General features: G+C 40.3%; 1 protein-coding gene and 1 long non-coding RNA gene across 4 annotated transcripts in view; one reads left to right on the top strand and one right to left on the bottom strand.

Moving 5' to 3' along the window:
• Positions 1-27,122, bottom strand: part of MIB1 (MIB E3 ubiquitin protein ligase 1) — a 123,805-nt gene that overhangs the window by 61,907 nt on the left and 34,776 nt on the right. For both annotated transcript variants that reach the window (XM_090039797.1, XM_090039796.1), the window contains exons 7-12: positions 25,432-25,615; positions 24,936-25,080; positions 22,696-22,829; positions 21,508-21,615; positions 15,163-15,360; positions 8,649-8,800 (exon numbers count right to left, since the gene is read on the bottom strand). In XM_090039797.1, the coding sequence (XP_089895923.1) occupies positions 8,649-8,800; positions 15,163-15,360; positions 21,508-21,615; positions 22,696-22,829; positions 24,936-25,080; positions 25,432-25,615 (921 nt within the window). The remainder of the gene's footprint in view (positions 1-8,648; positions 8,801-15,162; positions 15,361-21,507; positions 21,616-22,695; positions 22,830-24,935; positions 25,081-25,431; positions 25,616-27,122) is intronic.
• LOC149869143 (uncharacterized) overlaps positions 1-27,122 on the top strand; it is a 51,279-nt gene that overhangs the window by 6,973 nt on the left and 17,184 nt on the right. Inside the window, exon 3 of one of the 2 annotated variants that reach the window (XR_016441394.1) lies at positions 19,803-21,415. The exons of the other annotated variant lie outside the window; for it this stretch is intronic. This is a non-coding gene — a long non-coding RNA (uncharacterized LOC149869143). The remainder of the gene's footprint in view (positions 1-19,802; positions 21,416-27,122) is intronic. 2 annotated transcript variants of the gene reach the window in all.

Below are 27,122 nucleotides of genomic sequence, written 5' to 3'. Positions count from 1 at the left end.
GTAAAGACAAATGAAATACCCACCAAGTAGACCTCAAGGAGCTGACTAAAGCCATAATTATAGCCATTTCAGAAATCTTACAGTCTATTTTGGTTTCTGTTTGATATCCAGAAAAAACTGGCTAAGTGTCAGAGACAATGTCTGACTTTTTTAAGCAACCTCAATCAAGGAGGTTCAGAATCTCTGGCAAAAGTCTGAAGCCAATTAGTGTGCAACAATCCAGCCAACTTATACACACTAAACTACCAAGATTGTCTGCTTACCAGAACTGCAGCTTTTTACACACTTCATTCATCTTATTTTTCCTCATCTTAGCACCACACTTCTTCATTTAAAAAATAAGTGTATGGCATTTAATTTTAGTGCAGTTTTATACATTTTTAAAAAGCTCAACATTCTCATTTTGTACCTATTGCTGTTCCTTCACTCGTACATCAGAGCAGTCTTCACAGAACACATTATGCCTATTAAAAATTTACTGTACAATCATATTCTCATAGAAAAATAAAACAGGCAAATTCCTAAATATCTAAACTTAAGCTACATACTACTTTCCTATCATTCAATACTTGATATCCAAACCTTAGAATTAGACTGATTTGACCAAATTAAAGAACTTAAAAGAACGCATTCAGAAATAAACATGGATCGAATAAAGAATATCACTGGCATCAAGAGATTACAATCTTGCACATTCAATGCAACTAAATATATCAGATCAAGAATAACTGTATCAGAGTACAGCTATGCTTATCTTAACTTATAAACTTGAAAAATCCTCAGTAAGAGATTATCAAGATGAAAGCTGTACTATAATTATAACACAGTATGCATCTAATGCCTGTGACCAAATGGTGATGTACCTAAACTGGCAATTTTTTATGAGCCACCCAAGCTGGTACAGCATTGTTCTGTTAATTCTATTCAAAGTGACAGCCCAAATAAATCAGGGGCTGGGGAGAGGGAAGTTGAGAGGCAGAGGTAGGATAGCAGGGAGGAGGGGATTGGAACATTTCTCAAATTTCATTCCCTGATACTCAGATGTTTTAACCCTCCCTACTGGTGAAAGTCAGAAAAAGGAGCTCAGGCTATTATGGGGTCAATTCTAAATACCTCACTGAAGAATGTTAATCAAAAAGCTTCTTCTTCAAGAAGACAGACCTCAATTTTAAGAATCAAGATACTGCTTTACTAACTCAACTACCACTAGGATCAAAAGTAATTAATTTTGTGAAAGATTACTCAAAGTCATGACAGAACTTCTCTAGTAATGTCTAGAAATCTTGTGCCTTATCTCCAAGTCTGTTTAGTTTCTAGCTATTAGCCTGCCTGGGGTCATACGGCACTGGCCTTCTTTAAAGCACTAAAGCATTAAAATGAGAAAAATACACACACAGCAGCTTTAACAGCTTAGAGTAGGAGATGGAAAAAATGTGTAGGCCAAATCTTAGATCAATTAGGTTTAATACCACTAAAGGTCCCTTTATATGTGCAGGGATCCTAATACATGATCCACACAATTGCACATCCTGTCATGCCACATGTACATGGCAGGAAGCACAATTGTAAGATCCAGCATAAGATCATATCACACCTTATTTCCCAGTACAAGGGGAGCCCATGATTGCTGTCCTGGGCTCCACTACACCAGCAAATAACAAGCTCCCACAGCTGTAAGTCTCACAGTTGATGGAACTCAGCCCCAGCTGCACCCCAGATATGTATGTGGTGCATTTATGGTTGAGTCACAGGAGTCTCAGCCCTGGCAGCTGTGGGGTGCACCCCCATGGCTGGGACATCACAGCAGTTGCTGTCTCCCAACCGCAGAGACACAGGCTAGAGGAGCAAAGTAAAGCTGGACAGAAACCAGCAATAGTTATTACACATTTCTATATCTGGTTGGACCTGTTTTTAAGGTGCCATAGTTAAATTTGCCAGTCTAAATTAATTGTGCAATTAACTAGGTAACTGCACAACAGATGAAACATGTAGAAAAGATCTAATAATGTGTTGACATATTTGAAAACTCTAGCAGAATATATATACATGGCTGCTCTTGAAGAGGTTTGCCTGCTAAGGCTTAGAACTTGGCATGGAGTCTAGTGCAAGGGTTGTACAGGGCACCCAGTTGCCTCCAACACCCACTTGGTAACAACTGTCCAGAAATCTTTTTCGTAAGTTTTCTACAATATTATTTGCTTTTTAGATGCCTTTTTGCCTTAAGTCTTCCCAAATAGGATCAGCTAACCAAATGATGAGCATGCTTGTCAGCAAAGATAAGGAAGGAGACAAACAGTCTAGAATACTATAACAACAGGTGAGAAATTCCTTAAAGAAGCTAGATGTTTTCAAAGTTGGCAGGGCTGAATGGGATACATACTAAGTGTAGTGAAGAAATTGGCTGAGGTATTTTCAGAGCCACTGGCTAACCTCTTTGAGAACTCACAGAGGTCGGGTGAGGTCCCAGGTGACTGGAAAAGGGCAAATATAATGCTCTTCTTTAAGAAAGGGAAGAAGGATGTTCATGGAACTACAGACCGGTCAGCCTAAGCTCAATACTTGCAAAGATCACAAGGCAGGTTCTCAAGGAATCTCTTTTGAAGCACCTAAAAGAACAAGGTGATCAGCTGGGAACCTGGTTTTCTCTATTTAAGAACTGCAAATTCTAATTAAAAATCCCAAATCCGCATTTTTCTGTGATTAAAACAAAATGCCACTATATACATACGTATCAGTTAAATGCAATGTTTTATTGATATATTTACCATTTTAAAGCAATTTGGAACACTACCAGTGCCCGAATCACTATGGGTAACTATACATGTCCAGACAGGCTCCTCCAACACGCTGTAATTACAACCTCGGATCAGACTTGATGGTAGTTATTGCGCTATAAAATACTCCAGGCGTCACATGCATCAGCATCCCTGCCGTGAAAAATGGCAACAGGGGTGTTTTTAATTAAAACTTGTTCAACGAGCTGTAGTTAAAGCACCCCCGCTGCCATTTTTCAGTACAGGGATGCTGATACACATAATTTGCCAGGCTTTTTAATCAGAGTGGCTCTTAGAGCTGCTCTAATTAAAGCACCCCTTCTTCCCCTGAGCACATCTGTAAACATACTATTATAAAATAAATTCTAAATACCTATAAACTTTGGTATTTGATATTGAGTTTATCGTGGAAAATCAGAGTTCCCCCTTCACTCACCAGGACACAGATCCAGCTGTGGCTGTCCCCCCCACATTTACTTTCTGGTGCTGAGCAGCCCCAATGTGCTGGTGCCCTGCCCATGCCATTTCCCCTCACTCCAGACCTAAAGCCCCCCACCCCTGCTGGTGCCTTTCACTCCTGACCCACAGCCCCCTGGGCCCTGCCAGTGCCCCTCATTCTCCACCCACAGCCCTGTAGGTGCCCCTCACTCCCCATTTACAGACCCCCCCCAACCCTGCTGGGGTCACTCCGCAACCACAGCCCCCCAAACTTCTAGCCCTGCCAGAGTGGGCCCCCAGCTGCCAGGGCTATGGGGCCAAGGACCTGGGTCTGCAGCCCCTGGCGCCCTTCAGCAGCGCCTGAACCGTGGCTGTCACCAGTGGGAAGCAGCAGCTGCTGCAGTGGAGCAAAGCCCGGCTCCCCCTCCACCATAGACGGTACAGCTGGAGCAGAGCCCGTGGGGGGCAGGCACATGTGGACTGCCTGCTGCGGGCTTGGGGCTCCCCACCCTGCCACCCTCCCCTCAGGGCCTCAACAGCCCAGCAGGAAGGACCCAGTGCAGCAGGGCAGACAGGGCCAGGCAGGGAAGCTCACTGCCACCACTGGGAGCTCCACGCCACCATGATGAAGTTCCCCCTGCCCACTTAGTAGCAGCGAGGGGCATAACTCCACACTGCCATCTCCACTACTGCTGGGTGGCCAGGGGATGCCTCACCATGGTGGCGTGGAGCTCCGCACTCTGCCCTGGCACACCAAGTCCTGCCTGCTAGACTACGGAGGCAGGGAGTGCCGAGTCTGCAGTGGGAAACCTGCATCCACCCTACACACAAATCTGGGGGCTGCGTGCCTCCTATGGCCACCCCTGGGAGTACATGCAGTGGCAGGGAGCCAGGCCTCTTGCCTGACCCCCTGGATGAGCTGCCCACAGCCCCATCCTGCTGCCTGCGGCTGTACATTCCAGTCACAGGCCACAAGTCCCATATACTGCCCCAGCTAGGCAGCAGCCCCAGCCCAAGACTTAGTCCTAGCTCTGCCCAACTCCTTCCCTCCCTCACTACGGAGGCCTCAATTCCCCTCTCTCCCCGCCCCGCCCCCAAAGACTTACTTGTGGGGAGCCGCTCTTCAGGCTGCCTGGCAGCCATGTGGATGTGTGAATGAGCACATGCACACAGCAATCCCTGCCTGACCACCCTCTCCCATTCTCCCCAGCCTACAAGGGGAAACCCTGTTTTCTGAGTTCTTCTCCTTAAAATGAGAAAATCCAGGTTTTACTATGTTTTTCCACTACGAACAGAAAACCCGGATACCTGGCGATCAAGAACAGCCCACACAGATTCACCAAAAACAAGTCATGCCTAACCACTTGATTTCCTTCTATAATAAGGTGAATCTCAGGGCATGTGGGGGAGCAGTGGATGTGACATGCATTGACTTAAACAAGGCTTTTGACACCATCTCCCATAACATTCTCATTAACAAACTAAGGAAATACAGATATGGGGAAGTACTGTAACATGGATATATAACTGTCTGGATCATCATGCATAACACATAGTCATTAATGTCTCAATGTCTAGTTGGGAGGAAGTATCAAGTGAGCTTCCTCAGAGATCTGTCCTGGGTACAGTATTGTTCAACACCTTCATAAATGATCTGTATAATGGGATCAAGTGAATGCTTGGCAGATCTGCAAACGATACCAAGTTAGGTGGAGTTGCAGATGCTCTGAAGGTTAGGACTGGGATCCAGAATGACCTGGAGACTGGAAAGGTGAACCACAATCAATCAGCTGAAATTCAATATGGACAAGAGCAAAGTCCTGGACTTGAGATTGAATAACTGTATGCACAAATACAGACCGCCTAGAATGCAGTACTGCAGAGAAACAGTCGGGGGTTCCAATGAACCATAAAGCTGAATGTGAGGCAACGGTGTACTCCTGGGGCAAAACACACAAGAGCATACTGGGCACTATTAACAGCAAATCAAGGCAAGTGATTCTTCCATTCTGGTTGGCGCTGGTGAGGCCTCCTCATGCAGTACTGGGTCCAGTTTTGGGCCTCACACTTCAAGAAGGATGTGGACAGATTGGTAAGAACCCAGCAGAGAGTAACAAAAATGATTAGAGGCCTAGAAAGCAACACTTAGGAGAAAAGAGTGAAAGAACTACGGTTATTTATTCCGGAAGAGAGAAGACAGAGCGGATTTGGTAAGTCTTCAAATGCCTGCCAGGCCATTACAGAGAGGATGGAAATGGGCTTTTCTCTAAGGCCACAAGAGACAAGACTAGGAGCAATGGCTTTTAAGATGCAGCAGAGGAAATCTGGGTTAGAGATTAAGAAGAACTTTCTCACTATGATGGCTGTCAAGAAGTGGTATAGGCTGCCTAGAGAGATGGTGAAATCTCCACCCCTGCAGATTTTCCAGAGAAGGTTAGCCAGACATTTAGCTGGGATGGTTTAGGCAGGAATGATCCTGCCCTGAGCTCATGAGGTCTCTTCTAGTGCTGTTTTCCTATGAACCTGCTCATGAGATCCCTCCCAGCCGCATATTCCTATGATCCAAACAACTGAATGAAATGCTCTATATTTAGCAAAAAGATGAACCCTTCATTCTGATACACTGGCACACTTTTGTTTGTCACCTTGAGGCTTGATTATTGCAGTGTTCCCTATATAAGGTTACAGCTTCAAGGCACGTGGAAACTGCAGCTAATACAGATTAAGATGGCCTACTTAAGCAAAGTTTGTCAGTATGTTTGTATCATGCCTCTGGTTTTAGGTGGTTTGTGCTTGCTAAAGCTAGGTTGCTACATCCAGAAGGACGCTAACAATAGGGCAATGAAATCAACTGAACAATGAAGGGAGCAACTGTGAACACAATTTATAGGACTTTCAAAGAAACTGAACCTAGACTAACAGCATTTTGGCAAGAGATAAGAAACCATGGAACTTCCAGCACTAAATGCAACTTTTTTTCCTTGTTTCCATTAATATCTTCTTATACAGGTATATAAAACATCCACCCACTCTTGCAATAACCCATCAAACTCCTAACTCAAACTATTTTTTGCATTAACAAAGCAAAATACTATTTTTTGCATTTTGCATAAAGCATTTAATTTCTTTTTAAATGCTTAGTAAGTAATTTATTATATTCAGAAAAGATTAACATACCAACCAAATTTAACCATTCCTCTCCTATAGCAGTGGTACCTAGTTACCACTTAAAGGTTCATGTATTTATATTTGGGACTGTCTTCCTCTGTCATTTAAATACAGAAAGGGTTCTGCATACTCTAAGAACCATCATTTTAGAGCTGATTCTGATTTATTATTGCAATCTAACTGATTATAGTAATCAAACCGCAAAGACTACTTTGCAGTTTGAGTAAGCGCAGCAGACATGAGCAAGTGCACCAGAATCTATATCCAAAGAAAGAATCTACCTTATTGCCAAATACAGACAGTTTGATTTAACTGTTTGGCTACTATAGCAAGGAGTACCCTCAAATTTATAAATGGACAGCAAGTGATTTCTGGACAGTTGCTACCAAATGCGTTTCCACAAGCATGTATTCTAATATTGAGGAGAAAACCTATGGGAACAGTTAGCTTTTCACTGTGGGAACAGATAGCTTCATTGTACCAATAAGTGAAACAAAAATAAGTTTCACTGAGCTGCATACTGATTTGACCCTAATTCCAGATAATTACAGTACATAATATCGATGGGATGAACCCGTGTGTCCAGTACCACATCCTCAAAGGGCTTGGTCTCCTGGAAAAATGGGGAGAAAATGGTACTGTTCAGTGATTGATTTATTAAGAAATCATATTTCCAACATAGATGCAAATGTTTTCAAAACAGCATATTAAAATCCTGATTGAATCCTAGAAGCATTTCCTTAGATGCTACAACTATAAGCAGAGTAGAAAAATCTAGTGGTGTCATTTATCCTATTGAGTACAGCATCATTTCTACTTATCTACCTCCTCTGGTTTAATGTGCCACTCATAAATATAGCTATAAGTGGCATTATGTAGTTTTGTGTTTATTATATGAAAATCAACATTGCTGTTTACAATGCCTTTTCTAATAATCCACCCTAACAACTCAGCTGAAAGAAAGTCCCTGCATCAGTAGAGGTGCCTTGTTTTTCCAAATTCAATGAGCTGAAAATCGGTGGAAGCATTTTGGAATCGCAAAAGGAAATAAGTGTCTGAATATGAAATTACTAAGAACTGTTGTCCTGACAATTCTGGAAAAGTCATTTATCCATAAGGTAAACAATGATATAATGAAAACGCTCCATACAGCTCCTCATTTAAACTGAGCAATAAACCAAGCATTAGAAAAACTATATTTAACTGTAGATTAGAAAAAGTATGCTGTAACTGAGCACAACAAATAATGCCTGAAATGAACAATCATAGAATTAACTGCTGTGAAGGCAAAATCCCAGATCTACCACAGAAAGTGTTCAATTATACATTTTTTGTGTTGGATGAAAGTAAACGTATCACCCCAATGGCTACTTAAATACAGTCATAAATTCAACAACGATTATTTTATAGCTACATGATGCTTTTACTGAAGAAATACTGACCAAAGCTGATGAAACTAATGACTGAAATAACCATCATACAAGCGGGCAGAATTAAGGGTGCTCATGTAACTGCATCCATGGTATAATCTGAACCAACGGCCTAATTCTTAAGTGTACTATAAAGCCTTGGAAATTCTTTAGAAGTTAAATCAGGCCAACAAATGACTTTTCTCACTAGGTACACACCCTGTTGCTAAAAAAATGAAAGATGTGTAAGTGAATTTGCAACCAAGCTTGCAACCCCATTCCTACAGACCCTCCACCACTCACTATGCAACACTGTAAATATCCCCATTAACTATGTACATGTCAGTCAGACAGAATACACATACCTTCCTTCCTTCAACAGATTATTAAATACTTTTTATCAGTCACTGTAACTGTACTTTGCATTTAAATAAAACCTCCCTGCTTCCAAATAGAATTTCCACTTGAACACTCAAGGCTTTTAATAAGGGTTAACCCCCTTCAAAATTCCAAAGTTCTATGCCTCAGGTGTTTCAACTGGAAAACTTAAAAAATAGCACAAAACCAAGAGTAAAGAAAAGTGACTTGAAGAATATTTCCTTCCCCCTTCAAGCTTCCCTTCATATAGTCAAACAGCTGGAGCATTTTTCTAATAAATCTGCCCTAAAAACAGTACTTTGAGGCAGAAGTACATCAGGATACCTTTCAACTTTCCAGAAGTTATGAGCAACTGAAAATGACATAGGAATGGGACTGCTGTTTGACAACTATAAGTTTCCTTAACCTTAATACTACAAATCCCTTCCTCCCCCAGATGATTTTTAGCAAACATTATACAGTCAGAAACAAAAACACTTACCTGGGATTTCCCCTTAGTGCAGCATGATGGAGAGCATTAAATCCATTGTTGTTTGTAATAGTTACATCTGCCCCAGCCTCCAACAGTACAGCCAGGATGTCATCACGCTTTTTACTTATAGCATCATGGAGTGGAGTATCCCCTTCAGAATCCTAAAAACAAAATTGGTTTCCCATGAATCTCTATCTTCAGAAGAGCTGAAGGAAAAAAAAATGCCTTGAACAACACTAGGAGAATCAAATGAAATACAGTTCATTAATGCCATTTCTATCATTTGAATTAATTCCAGTCTATTACCAAATATTTTTATCTTCATGTCTGAGATATACTGTGTTCTTTAAAAAAAAAAAAAAGAAAAGAAAAAAATCAGAAAAAAACCTCATCCAGTGAAAAGTGCATCAACAAGGCAAAATAACAGATTCCCCACTGACAAGCTTTTAGAAAGAAATAATTTAAGGGAAGTATACCATTTTTCAGTTAGCAAAAGGCTACTTTCCTAGTACTTGATAATATAAAGTGCCAGAGATGGTTCTCTGAAACAAATTAGGAATGTACATTTATCTTATCTTACCTGTTTTACTTCTAATAAATCCAAATTAAGTGAAAAAAACATTTATTCCATCCCAGAAGAAATTTGTACAAAATATATTAAAAACTCAAAAATTTAAGTAAAATGCACAGTTTTGGAATGTCTATATGAACACATAGTTTAAAGGTGAGTTTATGCTGTTGTTGCATAACCACAAACTCTCTGGATTTAGGCACAAGGTGATATCCTGGCCACTTCTGAAAATAAATAAATAAGTGTTTTGTCATTAACTTAAATGGAACCAGAATTTCATTTGTGTGTTAGCAGTCCACCATACTCTGAAAATGATCTCTAAGTATTTGTGCTGTTAGAATGGCATACATACAAAGCTGTAATGTTCCAAAAGTGGAAAAATGTCTTGTGCAAACTGGCATAAAACGACCTGCAAATGGAATGAATAAGATATTTTTTCAAATGATCAAACTCCTCACATTTACTGTATACAGACTAAAGTGTATTTTTCATCGCATGATGATTTGGCTAACACTACGGGTCTACTTTCTACATTTCAAGAGAAGATGCAACTCCATATATATCTCCTGCACTTTCATCTACTTCAGTGAAATCAATTTCTTAATGATGACTGCAACTTCCTCTACACATGTGACATTATCTCAACAATTTTTATAGCAATAAGCAGACAAGGTTTTTTGGGTAAATGTGATATCTTTCAGTTTAGTAGACCACCTGAATAGTTGGAAAATTTTCCTTGCAAGCTTTTGGGTACAAACCTCCTTCTTCAGGCAGAGGGGGAATCTACAGTTGTGCTGTGGCCTCCTGGATGGGTTAGAAGCCAGTCTGCAGGAATACAGGCCAAGGACAATGCAACTATGTGGTAGTGAGGAATCAGAGGGGGTAAGAGACAATGGGGGGTGGGGGAGGGGGAAATAGTGACGTAAAGTAGCTGGTACATTGTAGAGGAGGTGCCTGAAGTTATGATGGCAGGCAGGTTATAAATGTGTCATAAATGTCTATATTTAGTCCATAATTTTCTGTAGACTGATTAAGTGAAGTTCGTAGGCTCATCTGCGACAAGTGTTTTGTAAATTCCCTGTGAGGATTATAACAAAGATTGGAGCGAGAGTGGTTTTCTTATGAGAAATGCGCCCCCACAGATAATTGGGTATTTTTGTCTTTGACAGATTTTCAGTGTGCGTTCATTCTGGTATGAAGTTGCTGTTTGGTTTCCCCTACAATTTTCCATCGGGGCCTTTAATGCACTGGATGAGATATGTTACATTTCTGGAGGTGCAGGTATAAGATCCAGGAATGGTATTGGTTCGGTTGTGGGATGTAGTTATTGTGGGAGTAGTGGAGATGTGTTGGCAGGTTTTACATTTCTTGCCCTGGCATGGACTGGATCCATTCGGTATGTTTTAGCCCACAGAAGTTTGCTTCTGGTGATGAGGTTGGTGAAGTTCAGTGCTTGTTTAAAGGCTAAGATAGATGGTTCTAGGAAGATCTCTTTAAGAACTGGGTCTTCTTCTAGTATGGGTTGCAATTGTTTGAGGATTTTCTGTATAGGTTCCAAGGAAGGATAGTGTATCATAACTAATGGTGTGTGATTCATGGGGATTTTCTTTCTGTACTGCAGCAATTCTTCATGTGGTATCCAGGTGGCTCTTTCAAAAGTGTGATCTCTCTCTCTGGAAGATAGTCCTTGTTGAGTGAAAGCCCTTTTGAGATTTGTGAGGTGACAACTGCAGGTGTTTTCCTAACTGCAATTTCAGTGGTATCAGAGGGCTTGGTGGTCTATTACAGATTTCTTAGTATGTTTAGCATGATTGCTGGTTCTGTGTAGATATGTATGTTGGTCCGTTGGTTTCTTGTATATGGTGGTTTGTGCTTTACCATTTTGGATATTGATCGTGTCTAAAAAAGAAACGTTGGTGCTAGAGTATTCAAGCGATATAGTCTGATGGAGGGGTGATGATTACTGAATTTGATGGAAATCAAATCAGAGATTGCAGGTTTTCAGTCCAAATGATGCATAGACCATCTATATATCTTAAGTATATGGGTCTGATAGTGTAGTCCTTGAGGAATTCTTCTTACAGGCAGCCCATAAAAAGGTTGCATATTGTAGGGCCATTCTGGTGCCCACAACTGTGCCCATGTGCTGGAGGAAGTACTGGTTACTGAAAGTGAAGTTGTTATATGTGAAAATGAGGTGTACAAGTTCAGTAATATCTTTAGGTCTGTATTCTCAGTTGTAATCTTGCTCCCGTAGATGTGTAAGATAGGTTTGGATGCCATCCTGGTGCGAGATGCTGGTATATAAGCTGGTAATATCCATGGTGGCTAAGAGGTTGTTGTTGGGAAGGTGGTCTATGTTTTTAAGATTCCATAAAAAGTTTGTTGCATCTTGGACAAAACTCACTCTTTGGGTGACAAGAGGTTTTAGGATGGATTCAATGAAACCTGGTATTTCCTCAGATAGGATTACATGGTTGGATATGATAGGTGTGCCCCGGTTCCCTTGCTTGTGGATTTTAGAAAGCATGCAATAAGTCCCTGGGTTGGGTAGTGGGGGGGAAATCAAGTTTTGTAGTTTTTCCTTGTAGTTCAGATGGAAATAGTTTTGAGTTTTAAGGTAACAAGGGGAGTTGGATCTTCCTCTAGTTTTTTTGTAGTAGATTGTGTCAGAGTAGCCTTTTGGCTTCTTTTATGTAGTCTTTGCTGTTAAGGATAACTATAGCTCCTCCTTTATCTTCTGGTTTATTATTATTTGGTGGTTGGACCTTAAGAGAGTCTATGGCTCTTTTCTCTGAGAGGGAGAGAGATTGTATGGTGGCAAGTGTTGTTGTTTTTTTCCCTGAAGCAGTCAATATAGCACTCAAGGTTTGGAATTTTGTCCACAGTGAGATGTCCAGTCTGATCGGTTTTTTGGGGTTATTTTTTCCCTGATGTTGTCAAAGGATGAAGTGTTGTTGGAAGCAGATTCATTTTGGTTGTGGAAATATTCTTTTAGGCAGAGTAGACAGAATAATTCTTCTAGTTCTCCACACTGTAGTATTTTATTAGGGTATTTTTTCCTAACAGAAATTCAGGCCTTTAGAGAGGACAGAATTTTCAGCTTTAGTAAGCATGTGCATGGAGAGATTGATAATATTTGAAGGTTAATTGGTTCTTTCAGTGACATCGAGTATGAAGCTGGAGTGCTGGTGTTGTTTCTGCTTCCTGGAGTAATTGGTTCCATATTTTTTATGTTGAATGGATGTTGTAGACAATCTTTGGCAGTCTCTTTGTATATATTGTACAAGGCATACCTCGGAGATATTGCGGGTTCGGTTCCAGACAACCGCAATAAAGCGAATATCTTAATAAACCGAGTCATATGAATTTTTTGGTTTCCCAGTGCATATAAAAGTTATGTTTACACTATCCTGTAGTCTATTAAGTGTGCAATAGCATTATGTCTAAAAAAACAATGTACATACCTTAATTAAAAAATACTTTATTGCTAAAAAATGCTAACCATCATCTGAGCCTTCAGCGAGTCGTAATGCCCCAAAACAATTACAATAGTAACATCAAAGATCACAGATCACCATAACAAATATAATAATAATAATAATAATGAAAAAGTTTGAAATATTGTGAGAATTACCAAAATGTGACACAGAGACACAAAGTGAGCAAATGCTGTTGGAAAAATGGCGCCGACAGACTTGCTCGACGCAGGGTTGCCACAAACCTTCAATTTGTAAAAAAACGCAATATCTGCGAAGAGCAATAAAGCGAAGTGCAGTAAGACAAGGTATGCCTGTATAATTTTGGGGAAGATATCTGGATTTCTCTCATTTAAATTGTTGTAGCATGTATTGATTTCCTTCTTGAGTTGCTCTCTTTTGGAGTAGGTAAGGTGAAGAAGATGTTTTCTAAGGTTTTCTGAAATTCTCCTGCATAGTTGCAAAAGCATATTTGGAGTTGTGTATAGACGTCCATTTTATGGAAACTTATGAAAATACTGAATTTGTTTTCCACTGACTCTAAATAACTTTTCATATATTCAAGGATCTTAAGGCCAGACAGGATCATTAGATCCTATACACCACAGACTATTAAATTTCATCCATTTTCCCATTACTGGGCTGAATACAACAGGTTAGTTAGTATATGTAATGCTTAGTAGAAGCTGAGTTTTGAAGGAACCCATCTAGCTCACATACAAGACAAAGGTAATGCATGTAAGCCAGATGCAAAAAAATGAACTAAACATTACATTTTTAAACTGACTACTCTAAGTTTGCTTACTTTTATTATTCAGCTGTTCACCTTCAGAAGACTGCAGGTGTCTTTACTCTGACAGGATATCCAGACTGGAACAGTGAATCAGAGTGTCTACCTTGTCTAGGACATTTCAATTTTTCTCATTATCCAAGATTCACTACATCATTTTACATAGGTTACACAGGCAACAACTTGCACACTGAATAATTGCCCAGTTGTTCAGCTTCCTCATTTTATTTTATCTTTTAAAGAGCCATCATGCTATATTTAGGACTATGGGTAAGTATGGCTGGAAGGGACCTCATGAAGCCACCTAGCTCTGCTCAGGGCAGGAGCATCCCTGACTAAACAATCCCAGCCAAGTATTTGTCTAACCTGCTCTGCAAAATCTCCAGGAATGGAGATGTCACAACTTCTCTAGGCAGCCTGCTCCACAGCTTGACCACGATCATCATAATAAAGTTCTTCCTAATCTCCAACCCAGATTTCCTCTGCTGCAGCTTAAAAGCCATTGCTCCTAGTCTTGTCTCCTGTAGCCTCAGAGAAAAGCCCATTTCCATCCTCTCTGTAACTGTCCTGCAGGCATTTGAAGAGTTATCAAATCCACCTTCAGTCTTCTCTCTTCCAAACTGAATAGGCCTAGTTTTTTCATTCTTCTTCTCTTAAACATTGCTTCTTAGGCCTCTAATAATTTCTGTCACTTTCTGCTGGCTTCTTACCAATCTGTCCACATCATTCTTCAGGTGTGAGCCCCAAAACTGGACCCAATGCTGCAGGTGAGGCTTCACCAGTGCCGACCAGAATGGAAGAATCACTTGCCTTGATTTGCTGTTAAGATTACCTAGTATGGTCTTGGTTTTTTGCCACAAGAGCACACTGTTGCCTCACATTCAGATTTATGGTCCACTGGAACCCCCACCTCCTTTTGCACAGTACCCCAGCCTAGGCAGTCTGTATTTGTGCATGCAGTTATTCCATCTCAAGTGCAGGACTCTGCACTTGTCCTTGTTGAATTTCAGATGACTGACTGCATACCATTTATCCAGGTCACTCTGGATTCCAGCCCTACACTGCAGACTATCTGTAACTATACCCAACTTGGTGTCATCTGCAAATTTGCCAAGCATGCACCCAATTCCATTATCTAAGTCATTAATGAAGATAATAAATAATATCAGATCCAGGACAGACTTCTGTTGAACCCCACCTGATACCTCTTCCCAACTAGATGTTAAGTATCATAGCTGTGTATCACAGTTTACACTGATTTCCAATGAATATGTATATGCATTTTTCCCTCCTCATATAAACCTGGTATTTGAGGCTCTCAACCTTTAGAAGGAGGAGCTGATGAAACACCACTCTCACTGATGAAGTCAGCTCTCAAACTTTTTTTACTTTATATGATAGTAAGTACACTGACCCTACAACTCAAGTTGTGAAGTCTCTTTTCTAGGTCATAACTGGTAAGGGAGAATAGGGAGTTCCAAGTAGATGGGAGGTTTAATCTGACTGTTTATGAACTGTAAAGCAAGGAAAAAAGTATTTTATACTTAAATAAAATATGCAGTGATCTAGAAAGCAATTCAGATTGTAGCCTTTAGACATATTTATAAACAGCATCCATTCACCATATTTATATAAACATTTTACTGTGAAGACAAAAGCGAATGTATGTCAAATCTGTTTCACCTGTAGACTAGGGTGGCAGCCGAAGTCCAGTAACGTCTTCACAACTTGCAGATGACCTTTATTAACAGCAATGTGGAGCGGAGTCTGTCTGCGCTTGTTTCGAGCATTCAGATCTGCACTGCCTCTGTGTAAAACCTCAATCACAGCACCTTCATCTCCAAATGCTGCATGGTGAACAGCTCTGTCTCCATCTTTGTCCTAAACAGCAAACATTAATTTGAATCGATCACATTTCCTTTTTCTATGCAATTATAAAAAGATTGCTTCAAGCTGATTAAGTAAGGGATTTTTAATTCTACTTCCTCAATTAGATAAAAATGAATAAGGTTGGATGCTGCACGGTCTTGGAGGTGCCTGCATGCAAGTGTTCCAACACCTAAGATCTATGTACCACAGAGCAGAATAAACCAGTTTGAACAGGTTTAGGTATTTAATGACAACGGGGACACTTTGGCATTGAAGGGCAATCTAACTTAACCAAGCTAAACCTGTTCTATAAAAAAAGAACAGGGAGAGTTCAGCACCTCCAAAGAGCTTTTCAGGAAGCTTTAAGGTAGCCAAGAGGAAAGAACTAAAGCACAGGAACATCTGAACTCCTGCTCCTCTCAGTAGTTTGAAGCACCTGACCATTATGTATTTCCATTCATTTACTATCTACTGTACCTAATCCCATTTGAGAGGTAGCTGCTGAGGTACCTTCATTCATTTGTAGCTCAGAATGGCTAGCCTGACATCTTAAAGAGGGAAAGCAGCCTATATCTTGCCCAACAGCATCCTAGTAAGAACAGTAGCTCAAGAAGATCTGGGGTCTAGACCAGCAGGCTGGATGGACCGTGGCCAGGCTGTCCACAGGCTAGATTCAGATGGTGAACCTAATCTGGCAGAGGGTGGTCATGGCAGGGCTCAATCTGGCTGTGCAGAAGCAGACAGGGGGAAGCCTGGCTCCAACCTGGCCCCACAGAGGGGTGGGGACATGGCCCAGCCCCACAGGGGAAAGGGGTGTGGCCTAGCTCCAACCTGGCCACACCATATTTCCTGCTATTGCTCCCCCAGTGCCAAATTTCCTGATCCATGGAAAGCCCCACAGGTGAAATACCTATGGCTCTACAAGCCACATTTGGCCCATGGGCTGGAGACTGAGCACCCCCTGTTCTAAACCTTCTTCACTCTGAAGAGATTTTAATCTACATCTCCCTTTTCCCAAATATGTGCCCTAATTGCTAGGACACAATCACAGAGTAGGCAACGACACTCTTTCACCTCCCTATCCTGCTGGAGCTGGCCACTAGTCATGCAGAAGTGCAAGAGTGATGAGGACAAAGAAACCAAGCAAGAGGAAGTGTTATTTCATAGCCTACTGTTCACGGCCCTCCTTTTGGAAGGGAGAACACCCAAGTACCACAGTCCCTACTGTTGGAGTTATTTCTGTTTTTTAAGCAATGGTGATCTAAAGTCTAATGAGAAGGCTAGGAACAGGGACCATAATGAAGAGGAAAATGGAACCTACACCAAAACCTAACAGACTGATCCTTTGGGTAAGATCTTAATAGGTCATATTTTTTTATGCTATGGAATAGCTACCGTCAGCAAAAACGTTTAAAAGGAGACCAACCTCATTCTACATACTTTAGTCAATACCTGAGTATGTCACTCAGCTATTTGTTCAAGTTATGGCATAAGATTGCATTCACTTATCTATAATATAACAACCACGCAGACTTTTCATTTAAGTTTTCTTCCACTATTTATTTTCCAAGATAAATCGGTTTAATCCTTTATCAAGTTAAAGAAGAAATGATCATATTTTACAGTCCAGTGCATGTTGCTGAAATCTTACGCAAATGTTCAACTGAACATAAATCGAGAACAAAAAATACTCTTCAAGCCTTTATTTAGTTAATGTAACATCCATAAAAGCAGACTGTACCACTACATTTATATGACTATTACATACATATAAATTCAAAACATTGCAACTGGCAATAATTTAGATACAGAATATATGCTAATATACAAACTGGTGCTATGCAAGTAACTGCTAACATTAGCTTGCACTTCAAACTAAAAATCAGTTAGGTAGGTGCAAGGCAAACAGTAAACTGATGAGATTAGCAGCTGATGCTTCTGAATGGTCTTCCTCTATTTCTCATCTATTGATAGTATGTTCAGGATCATTGTATGAAAGAAAGTTAATCCTCAGTAGTGTTAAACTCTATAAAAGATATAACAGCCTAGATTATGGAGACATAACTTGATTACTAGGAGTAAGCTACCCTGGGTTTTACCAGACAGTAACTTTATGGTTGGAGATGCATGACTGCAATCTCCCTAACCAGCTGCCTAGAGTAGGTGCTATTACAGCCCCTGGCCACTAGGTGGTCATCAAGCCACTTATAAGCAAACAAATACCATGGGAATTAAACTGAATAGAGCAGGGGTGCCACAAAGAAAGCACATGGCGGCCACAAGGAAAGCACCATGGACATGCCTCTCCCACACTGCATCCACACCAAGACCCCATGTCCCGGACTGGCTGGGGCAGGAATTCCATGCAGTCAGTTAACACTATCCAAAGTCAGTTAACACTATCCAGGACCCTGCATAAGGCTGGCCCAGGTCATGCTGCGTGCAGTGTGTGTGGTTGATTCCAGACCCAGAGACAGCACCACAGGCCAGATGCCAAATACAGCCTGCAGGCTGTATCTTTGATACCCCTGGATTACAAGAATGGACAGATTGTAAATCCCACATTTTTCAAGATGCAACTTTCTCCTGGACTGAGACACTTACCATCCAAGTGTGGCTGTATGTAATGTGTCCACTCCATTTTTTTCTAAATAATAAATGAGCCACGTGTCTGCGCGCTTAGTCTACAAGTCTACATTAAGAACCTCTGCCATGAATCAGCTAGGACTGATTAAACACACATGCACGTGCACACACTAAATGTAGCTATTCAAACCCCTCCCAGAGTTCACAACTCTCGTCTACTGTTCAAGGAACTAGTATGACCACTGCAGCAGAAAAAAATCTCCTAGCACCATATTTAGAGTGACAGCATTCCCATAATGTAAACAGGCCCTTTGATAGCTTTTGAAAGATTAAAGTGTTAATCCCAGTGTCCTGGCCAAATTCTAAATTGGGTAATTATGTTCTGCCCCCTCTCACCTCCCTTGCATTTTAGCCACATTGTGTGATTGCCTTCAGTTCCTATCTTGAACTGATGTAAAACATGATAGAATCATGTTTAACAGCAGCTACATTTCACTCCAGAGAGTGCTTTGTATTTCACTGGTGAGCAAAACAACTCGTTTACATATGCATTTACAATCTGCAAAGTGCTTTGGGATCCTTCAGGATGAAATATTACATAAAACAACATATCATTTTACCAAGCTATCATTATAAATAAGGTGTTCCAACCTCATTTATTCTAAGCCAAAAAGCCAAATTCATGAACACTTAATCAATAAGACACAAATACTTGCAATTATTTTAAAGTGTGGAGTTCCAAGTACATAATATGGACATTATTTCTACCTCTATTCCTTGATAAGTTTATCTCTAAAAAAAAAATAAAGCATGTTGTAGTGTTTATTATACCACAGAATGTCAACAGCACTACCCAGAATCAGCTTCTTAAGCAGCTGTGCCCAGCAAGTCTCATTAAAAAAGAGGCTAAATATTAAAATGAACATGAACTGAAAATGTGAAATATTTTACCTATTTCTGTACTACCCAATAATTTCTACATACAGATTGGAATTCTACATTATGTCCCTATTTAATATCCAAATAAAAAAAAACATTACATACAGCCATACTGATACGTCCCGATTAAACTGAAGTCATCACTATTCAGCACCAGATCAACTATTTCTTAGGGAGACAACAAAATGAAGCTAACACCTGTGCAGGCAGGTCCTAATTAAATGCAGTCCTACAATTTCTCTATTCTCCACCATTTTCATGTACTCTCCAACCCAGCCAAAGTCAGTTAACACTACCATCCATTATTCAATCATCTCAACCACATGCTGCATTCCAACCCACATGCCTGCTCAAATTGCATATAAAGTGTCCCTGGATCCCCAAATCTACACCATTCAGGTACTTACACTTAAGTCACAGAAGTGACTGAAATGTAGATATGCTAGGGTTTGTTATAGATTAGAAGTTCTAAACTACAGATACCAGTAGCAGTCTGGCTGTGCTAGTATGGATCCAATTAGCTCATTTACCGTCTTTTTTGTAAGTACAGTGTAGATGTCTCCTTAATGTTCACCTCAAACACAGCAAAGGGAGAAAAGGCAAAAGGAGAAAGTAAATACCAGCAGCAGCTTGAAGTATGGTTAGATTTGCTTTTAAACCCAGAGCACTATTATGCATTCCCTGCTACACGTGAATGCAGGCAGCTCTAGCACTAAACTGTATCGCATCTCATGTCCCAGTATTAGTACCTCCAAAATCCCCATCTTCTCATTGTTCTCTCAGATTCACCTAAATTCTATTACCTTACTGCAACAGGGAGTCACACCCAGCTTTATGGAGCCTTCAAAGCAGTGGTTCTCAAGTTTTTTTACGCTTGAGACCTCTCAAAAATGCCAGCTCTTTGTTTTCACTCTTTTTTTTGACTACAGAAAAACCACAGAGCAATTCTTCTGTTGCAAAGAACTAAGAAAGACCAGAAGAGGTCAACAATTTATCTAACACTACAGATTTTCATTTGAAGTCTCTTGGTTTATCTTGTGAACCATGCCTGCAAACCAACCAGTGAGAACTCTGTGACACACAACAGCATGCTTGACAAGATTTTATGGCACCCACATTAAGGATCACTGCTTCAGAGAAATAGTATCTCCTTCCTGAAGAACAAGATTCAGTACACATAGGACTGCAACCCAACAGCAAGGCCAGCTAGGAGAAATTCAGATTTTTACACTGTTGTCCTGTCCTAACCTCTAACAGGAGTCAGACCTGTTTCTCCTGGGCCCAAGGATTTGACAAATTCTCCTTTATAACCCACTGATGGATTTCTCTCCCACCAGAAGCTAGGCCAGCACAGACATTCGCTACCTGATAAGCAGCAGATGAGAGTATAAACCATGATTATTTCCTCCTTCCATGACACAGGCCAAGGCAGGAAAGTAACAGATAGAACCTGACTTTTGCCTCCATGTTTGCAATGCTGCTAACTCAATTCTATTAGAAATCTCTCATTTTAAAACTCAGGATCTAGAATTACATGGAAATCTCACCTTTCATTATGAGCCCTCAAAGTTGCAGAGAAGACTCAAGTACCAAATGGGTAAGTCAAATGCCAGTTAATCAGGTTTCTGGCCAACTATAGTTTCCAGAGTTGGACACAGATACACATGCAGAATAGGCAAGCATGTGTAGCTGCCTGGTAGGTTGACCATAGTTTACTGCTAATGGTCAGTCTACATTCACATGCTTACATGTCTGCAAAGCAGGAAAAACCTGAATCACCGCTTACACATAAGTACCCACAATATCAGTTACATGACTAAAGAAATTCAATTTAGATGCACAAAGGGAATCTTGTACTAAAAGTACCCCACATTACAAAAACAGCCCCATCTCACAGGATCCTGATGACAATTAAAGTGAGTGGCTAAACAAACAAACAAAACCAGTTGACTCAGGAATCCCTTCCTTCTCCCAGGGCCATTTACAGTTAGGGATCGACCCAACTCAAGACTGGCCTTTTTCACAGGCAGACTGCAGGGTCAGCTGCCATTTTTGTGGGCTTATTGTGGTGGAGCCCCCATGTCCCCCACTCCCACCACTAATTGGTAGAGAGGACTGTCATTGTACAGCCCTGCCCCTTGCTGCTGATTGGCTGAGAGGGACAGGGCCGCACAACAGAGACCCCTTTTAGCAGTGAGGGGTGGGGATAGCAACCATCTCATCTGCTCGTCTTTGTGCCGACTTGCACAGCCAGCATTTTATTTTTAACAAGTCCCCCCACTCCCTCTCTCCCATGGATTTCCACAAAATCATGATTTGAGTAGGTCTCTATGGTATCTCACCACCCATCTTGTAAAATAATTACTTCATTTTAACATCTCCAGCATTATTAGGATTGCAACAGAATTGAGTAACCAGCCAGACAAGGAAAGTTACCTTTGGAAGAAAATCATCAAAAGAATGACTACACATTAAACAGAGGCACACATTAAACAGAGGCACTGCTGATGATGCATCTGATCTCCCCCAGAACTGGAAATCGGTAGCTATGTTATAAAAATGTTTAATTATGACTTCTATCTGTAATGAAGTTTGGAACTTAAAGAAACTGCATTTTTTCAAATGTTCACTTACCTCTGCTTCCACATCTACATTCTGCTTCAGAAGCAATTTTAAAATGTCAACATGTCCATTCTGACTAGCTGCTTGCATAGCTGTGTGTCCAGCACACTGTCCATTCACCTAAAATCGTATATTAATAAAGTTAATTTACAGAAGCACATATTCATGCAAACACAAATATGAAGACATGTAAAACAATTAGCCCTAGCAAAATTTCATGTGATAAATAATTTACAGTGAAACTCCCATTTCACCAGTACTCTAAGAAAAAAAATCTCCATCTGGTTGCTAATATTCCACATATCTTAATAGCTTCCAAAAGAATCACTCACTCAACAAAAACCACTCAAAATGTTCACCATTAAGAATGGATCAGATAATCTATTAGGATTGTTTTGCCATTTGACTTCATAAGACAAATAAAAGGAAGGTAAGGTTGCCTTGATTTTTACTCATTTCAAAAAGGATTATTACTAAATTGAAAATTTTAATCTTTGGATTATTGTAAAAGTTGTCCTTTGACGAAAATCAGGTTTCTAGGACCAGTTCTATGTTCTGCAGGAGGATTAAATGTTGTATTTTATGATGGATTCTGAGCACCTTGGTTAAAGATCTTATTTTATTTTTGCATAAACCTGAATAAACTCAAAATTCAAATTAAACTTTAAAGCCAGAAATTTCCAAGCTCTGGCCTTTGATGACTACTCTATTGAATGAAAAACAGTACTTGATTATAAACCAAAACTACTCTCCTACGAGTCTTTAAGTCCTATTTTAAGTCCTGTCAACACTGGGAAGGAAGGAGATTTAAAAAAAAAAAAAAAGGAGCTTCCTCACCAAACAGCAAAATCCTCATGAAGAGCAAATTCAGAACTTGACCAAAGCAACCAAAATAAAAGGCTAGCTAAGAAGGGCTCCTGCTCCCATACAAAGTTATCAACTATTAGAAGCTAGGGAATTATCACCTACCCAGCACTGCTTTATTCTTTACTATATCCCAACTGAATAATAACTTATGGGCCAATATCACAGATAGTACAAAAATATGCCTACTGGAAAAGGCGGCAACTCCATCCCTGCCTGTCTAACCTTGACACACTTATCATGCAAGTTTTAGGGAAGGAGGCACAAGAACCACCCAAGCCAGATTTGGGATGGCTTCAGCTCCCTTAGTCAGAAATCCCAATAAAGAGTACTCACATCCACATCTGGTCTCTTTAGCAGATCTTCCACTTTTGCTACATCTCCATTAGCAGCAGCTTTAACCAATTCTTCATTGAGATCTCCAGATTCTTGCGTTTCAAACAGCTTCTTTAACAGCTGGGACAATCTTTCTGGAAAAATTATGCATGAGCACTGTTAGAACCACAACTCCAACAACTGGGAAACAGGAAAAAAGGTAAATTTGTTGTGCTATTTACAAAAGTAGCTATAGTCAGGGGTGGAACCAGCGGGGTGCACATGTAGCGCCTTTTGATTTTCCACCCCAAGTTTAAAACCAACTATCTGGTACCGATAGCAGCATTTCTAGTCAGGCAGTACAGAGGGAGTCAACTGACTTTGTGGCTCACTACAATCTACTTGATCCTTTCTAAACACTTCATTCCACAGGTGCTAATAACCTTCAAGGTAGTATGAAATCTAACTCTGCAAAGAATATTAGGAGAGTTATTGGCCAGTAAATCAAATTTCTACCCACTTACCTTGACTGTCATGCTACTAGCTCCTGAGTAAAGTCAACAAGGTGGATAAAATCAACTATTTTTTAAAATAAAAAACAGATTTTTTTAAAGCCAGATTTTTAAAAATTTAATCATACTCTTTGATTTATTTTTTTTTGTTACAATGCCTTTTTCTTAAAAATGAACCTATCTAAAAATAGTTTTAATTTAAGATATGTTAAAGCTCAAAGATATCATCCTGGAATAGGGATTTTGAGACGATGTATTCATGTAACCTTTTTAGAAAAGTCTTATAAATAGGTCACAACAGGCCATGGACTATATTAGGGGGTCCAATCTTATGGGGCTCTGAGGGGCTCATTTATAGATTAGTAACTATTAAAGAAAACCGCTCGACCCAATGGGACTCAGTGCTCAGTCGAGAAGATCCCAACAAGCATCTCTGTGATGCTCAGTTTCAGTTCTCAAACTGTGGGTTTGTGTCGCCTGAGATAACATCCTTGTTAGCAGCAGTATATGGAGATAAGAGATAACACACCTGATTACCTACCCATCAACCCTCTTGTGTCTCTGTAAGTTTGTGTACCCAGAGCCAAGCCCTTACCTCTCCCTCAAAGTTTCAAGAAGTTAAATGAATAGAGGATTGTTGGGGGTGGAGTTCATCTGGGCAAGGAAGGAGTCTGGAGGTAAATTCAAAAGGGGGGGGGGGGACCCTAGAAACAAGAAACATTTTGAGCAGAATATTCCAGAAGCCTTGAGGGATAAGTTTCCCAGTGTAGTCTCTCCATTGATTTGAGAGCTAGTGAGGGAATGGTATGGTAGAAGGAAAAACCTGTCATGGAAGCAGGCTTGCCAGGCCAGAAAAGAGACCCTGTTTGAGAATATTTTAATGAAGGTAATATCAACCAACAAAAATGCACTTTTTGTAGAAAACAATGATTAAATCGAGGCATCCTGACCAGTGAATTAAATCAATTGGATTTAAATCAATCAAGTCCACCCTGAGAGTCAACTCAGTAAAAATCTTCTTCACTATACTTTAATTCACACACAGGTTACCTCATATATCAAACTTCTGCCTTTTTAGATTAAATTTATAAACTGAAATCCGTGCCCCAAGGCTTGGAGCACAAAGTGACACCCCTTCTACCAGTGATTTCACAGGTACTGCAACTTCACATCTCAGAAGTAGAAGTCCAAACAGAGGTGCAACCTCATGGACTAACTGAAATCAGAGATGCAGAAGCTCGTGAAGCCACAATTCGCTTCTTCTCACCAGGTCCCAGACCTGGGGTTGCCCTCTGCTGATCACTAGAGGCAGTCCAGGATCCCCACAGTTCAAAGGGGCATCCCGTATTTGCCACGGGGGCTCAGGAAATCACGCAATAAGGATCGAAAGATTTTTTTATCCCCAAAATTGCAGGACTCATGGTATTTGGGATAGTGCATATAATTCCTCTGATCCCAATAGTGCGATAATATTAATGTCTGCCAGAGGTCTCAGACACCAAGAGAATGTAAACCAACTACGCTTTTACTTTTGAGGTTTGGATTAGGATGGTGAGTGGTTTATATTACTCTAAGTCAACTTTTTGCAGGATTTTTTGCAGCTCCCTTTGAAGCCAGATACTGCACTAGATGTCCTCAGAATTGAACAGTATCACCCCTATATACAGATTTCAAATCAGTATTTGTCAATTTGAGTTGACACATTCATCTTTAGATATTTCATATATACAGTACTAAATATTCACTTACCACCAGATGCATTGCTTATTGCAGACCCTGCTGATGCCACTTTGGAGACAGCTGCTGGATTGTATGTCCAAGATGTCCCACAAACTTCTACCTTTAAGTCACTGTCTGAATAAATCTGCTGAACCCGACCAACTTTGCCCAAAGTCTACCCCCAAAAAAAGAGAGAGAATAATATTTAAATGAAGACATGTAGATATTCAAATACCATAGCAGACTGGCACCTGTATGAAGTAATATAGTTTTAAAAATCATACTTTAACATCAGCATATGCACAGTCTAATAATTTTACCATGGGTTCAAACAGTTTGCGTTCTAGGCTTTGCAGACTGCTAAACCATGTCTAAACTGGCATCAAGGATGGTTTTCACTAGAGTTACACTAGTTCAATTTAGCTAACAATTAAAAAAAGCACCACTACTCCACATTCAGTCCTTTCCCAGCTGTAATTAGAAATACCATGCAACATACACCATTTGGTGTACAAAACACACTTACAGGAAGCATTGCTTCAGCCCATTCTCCATGACCTCTTTGAAGCAGCTTGATTCTTTCTAAATCATAACAAACTTGAACAAGATCACCCACTTGAAACTGTGAGGTACCTCCCTCTGCACCTTGAGCAGCATCTCCACTCCGGACAACATTGGCTTTAGTGAGAACAGCTGGATTAAATGTCCATCTAGAAATAAATCAATTAAAATAAATTATTTAACATGAAAGAGGAAAGCTATTTGACAAAAAAATCACTTATAAGAAATGCTTGCATGCCTTAACACTTCAAATAACTGGATATTATGGTATAGCTATTAGATACTCTTTCTGCAGAAACTTTTCCTTGTATGAGAGAGAGATTCATTTCCCATAGCAGGAATTGCTGGTTTAAGAATCTGATGTACCTTCCAACACGTTGGTATAAAAGGAGAGGACCAGCATAACTGAAAAAAACTGATGTATCAAGAAATAACACTGGGGGAGAGTAGTTTATACAGATTCTTTTCATTTAGTGTCAGAGGCTAAGTATAAGTTGGAAGAGATTTGTCAAAGAGGTATACCCTATACTCATATACTCGATTAAACTATATTGACTTATACTGTGAAATCTATTGGTTTATTTGCCCTTTGAAGCATATAACTAACAAAAAGCAAAGAATAACCTGCCCCTTTACAGGGCAGGAGACCTGAGGCCGGCCAGCCAGCCCTGTTTAACATTCAGACCCAGTTGGAAAGTAAAAGTGATGCCTATGCAAACAGAAGCTGAGAACTAAGTTGACGGAGAAGCTTCAGAAGACAGCTAAGTTCCTGTACCCCTAGAACAATGAGAAATAGAATAAAGCAGGTCCAGGACCTGAACCCTGTGCAGGTCAAAGGAATAGCTTTGTTTTGTATTGTTTTTTTTACAAGTTTTTCCTTTGAACTAAGTTTCCTGAAGGAAAGGCCTAAAAAATAGTATGGAGTTAATCTTTTTCTAGGCAAACGAAACAAACTAGCAGGACACATGTAAGCTCACGTGTCTGCAAGTTTCTTGGCTTGGTTTGGTGATGTCTATTTTTATATTTTGCTTTTTAAGAGTATTTTTGCTGTAGGTAGTCCATGTATCTTTGATACCATCAAGCCAGTAACACAAAAGTCTATTTTGAGACGAAGAAATATTACTTAAAATGTTAGAGCAGTGCTGTTGAACTCATGGCCTGGGAGGGCTTAAATTGCAGTCTACAGGCTCCCACCTGGGCTCTTCTCGCCTCACTATTCTAGCTGCTGTTGCTCCCCACCTTTTACCTCTGGTTTTAGTTTCCTGCTGCTGCTCCTGGGGGTGGGGCAGCATGGCCCACAGGGAGCCTGTGGATGGCTCAGGGGACCCCAGGGGGTGCAGATGGGGAAGAGGATGCCAGCAACACAGCATATGATCTGAAGGACCTCCATGGGTGCAGTCCCCAGATATAGCTCAGAAGTTGGACAAATCTGGGTTAAAGAATCCTCCATGCAGAGACGTGCCCCTACTTCTGAATATCAGAGTACTTTATATATTGTCTCCACTATTTCACCTTCAAAACAGGAAAACCTTTTTACTTTTGAGAAACAAATATTTATTATCTTTTTGTTAATCAAGAAAGAGACATCCATCTTCCAACCAATACCATACAGGCTAGCTTTGAATGTCAAAAGAAAATTTATCATCTACAAAATCA

Source organism: Crocodylus siamensis, chromosome 3, assembly GCF_052110815.1.
Source record: "Crocodylus siamensis isolate JL-2025a chromosome 3, ASM5211081v1, whole genome shotgun sequence".
NCBI classification, from domain to species: domain Eukaryota; kingdom Metazoa; phylum Chordata; order Crocodylia; family Crocodylidae; genus Crocodylus; species Crocodylus siamensis.
This window is presented reverse-complemented; position numbering and strand designations above follow the sequence as displayed.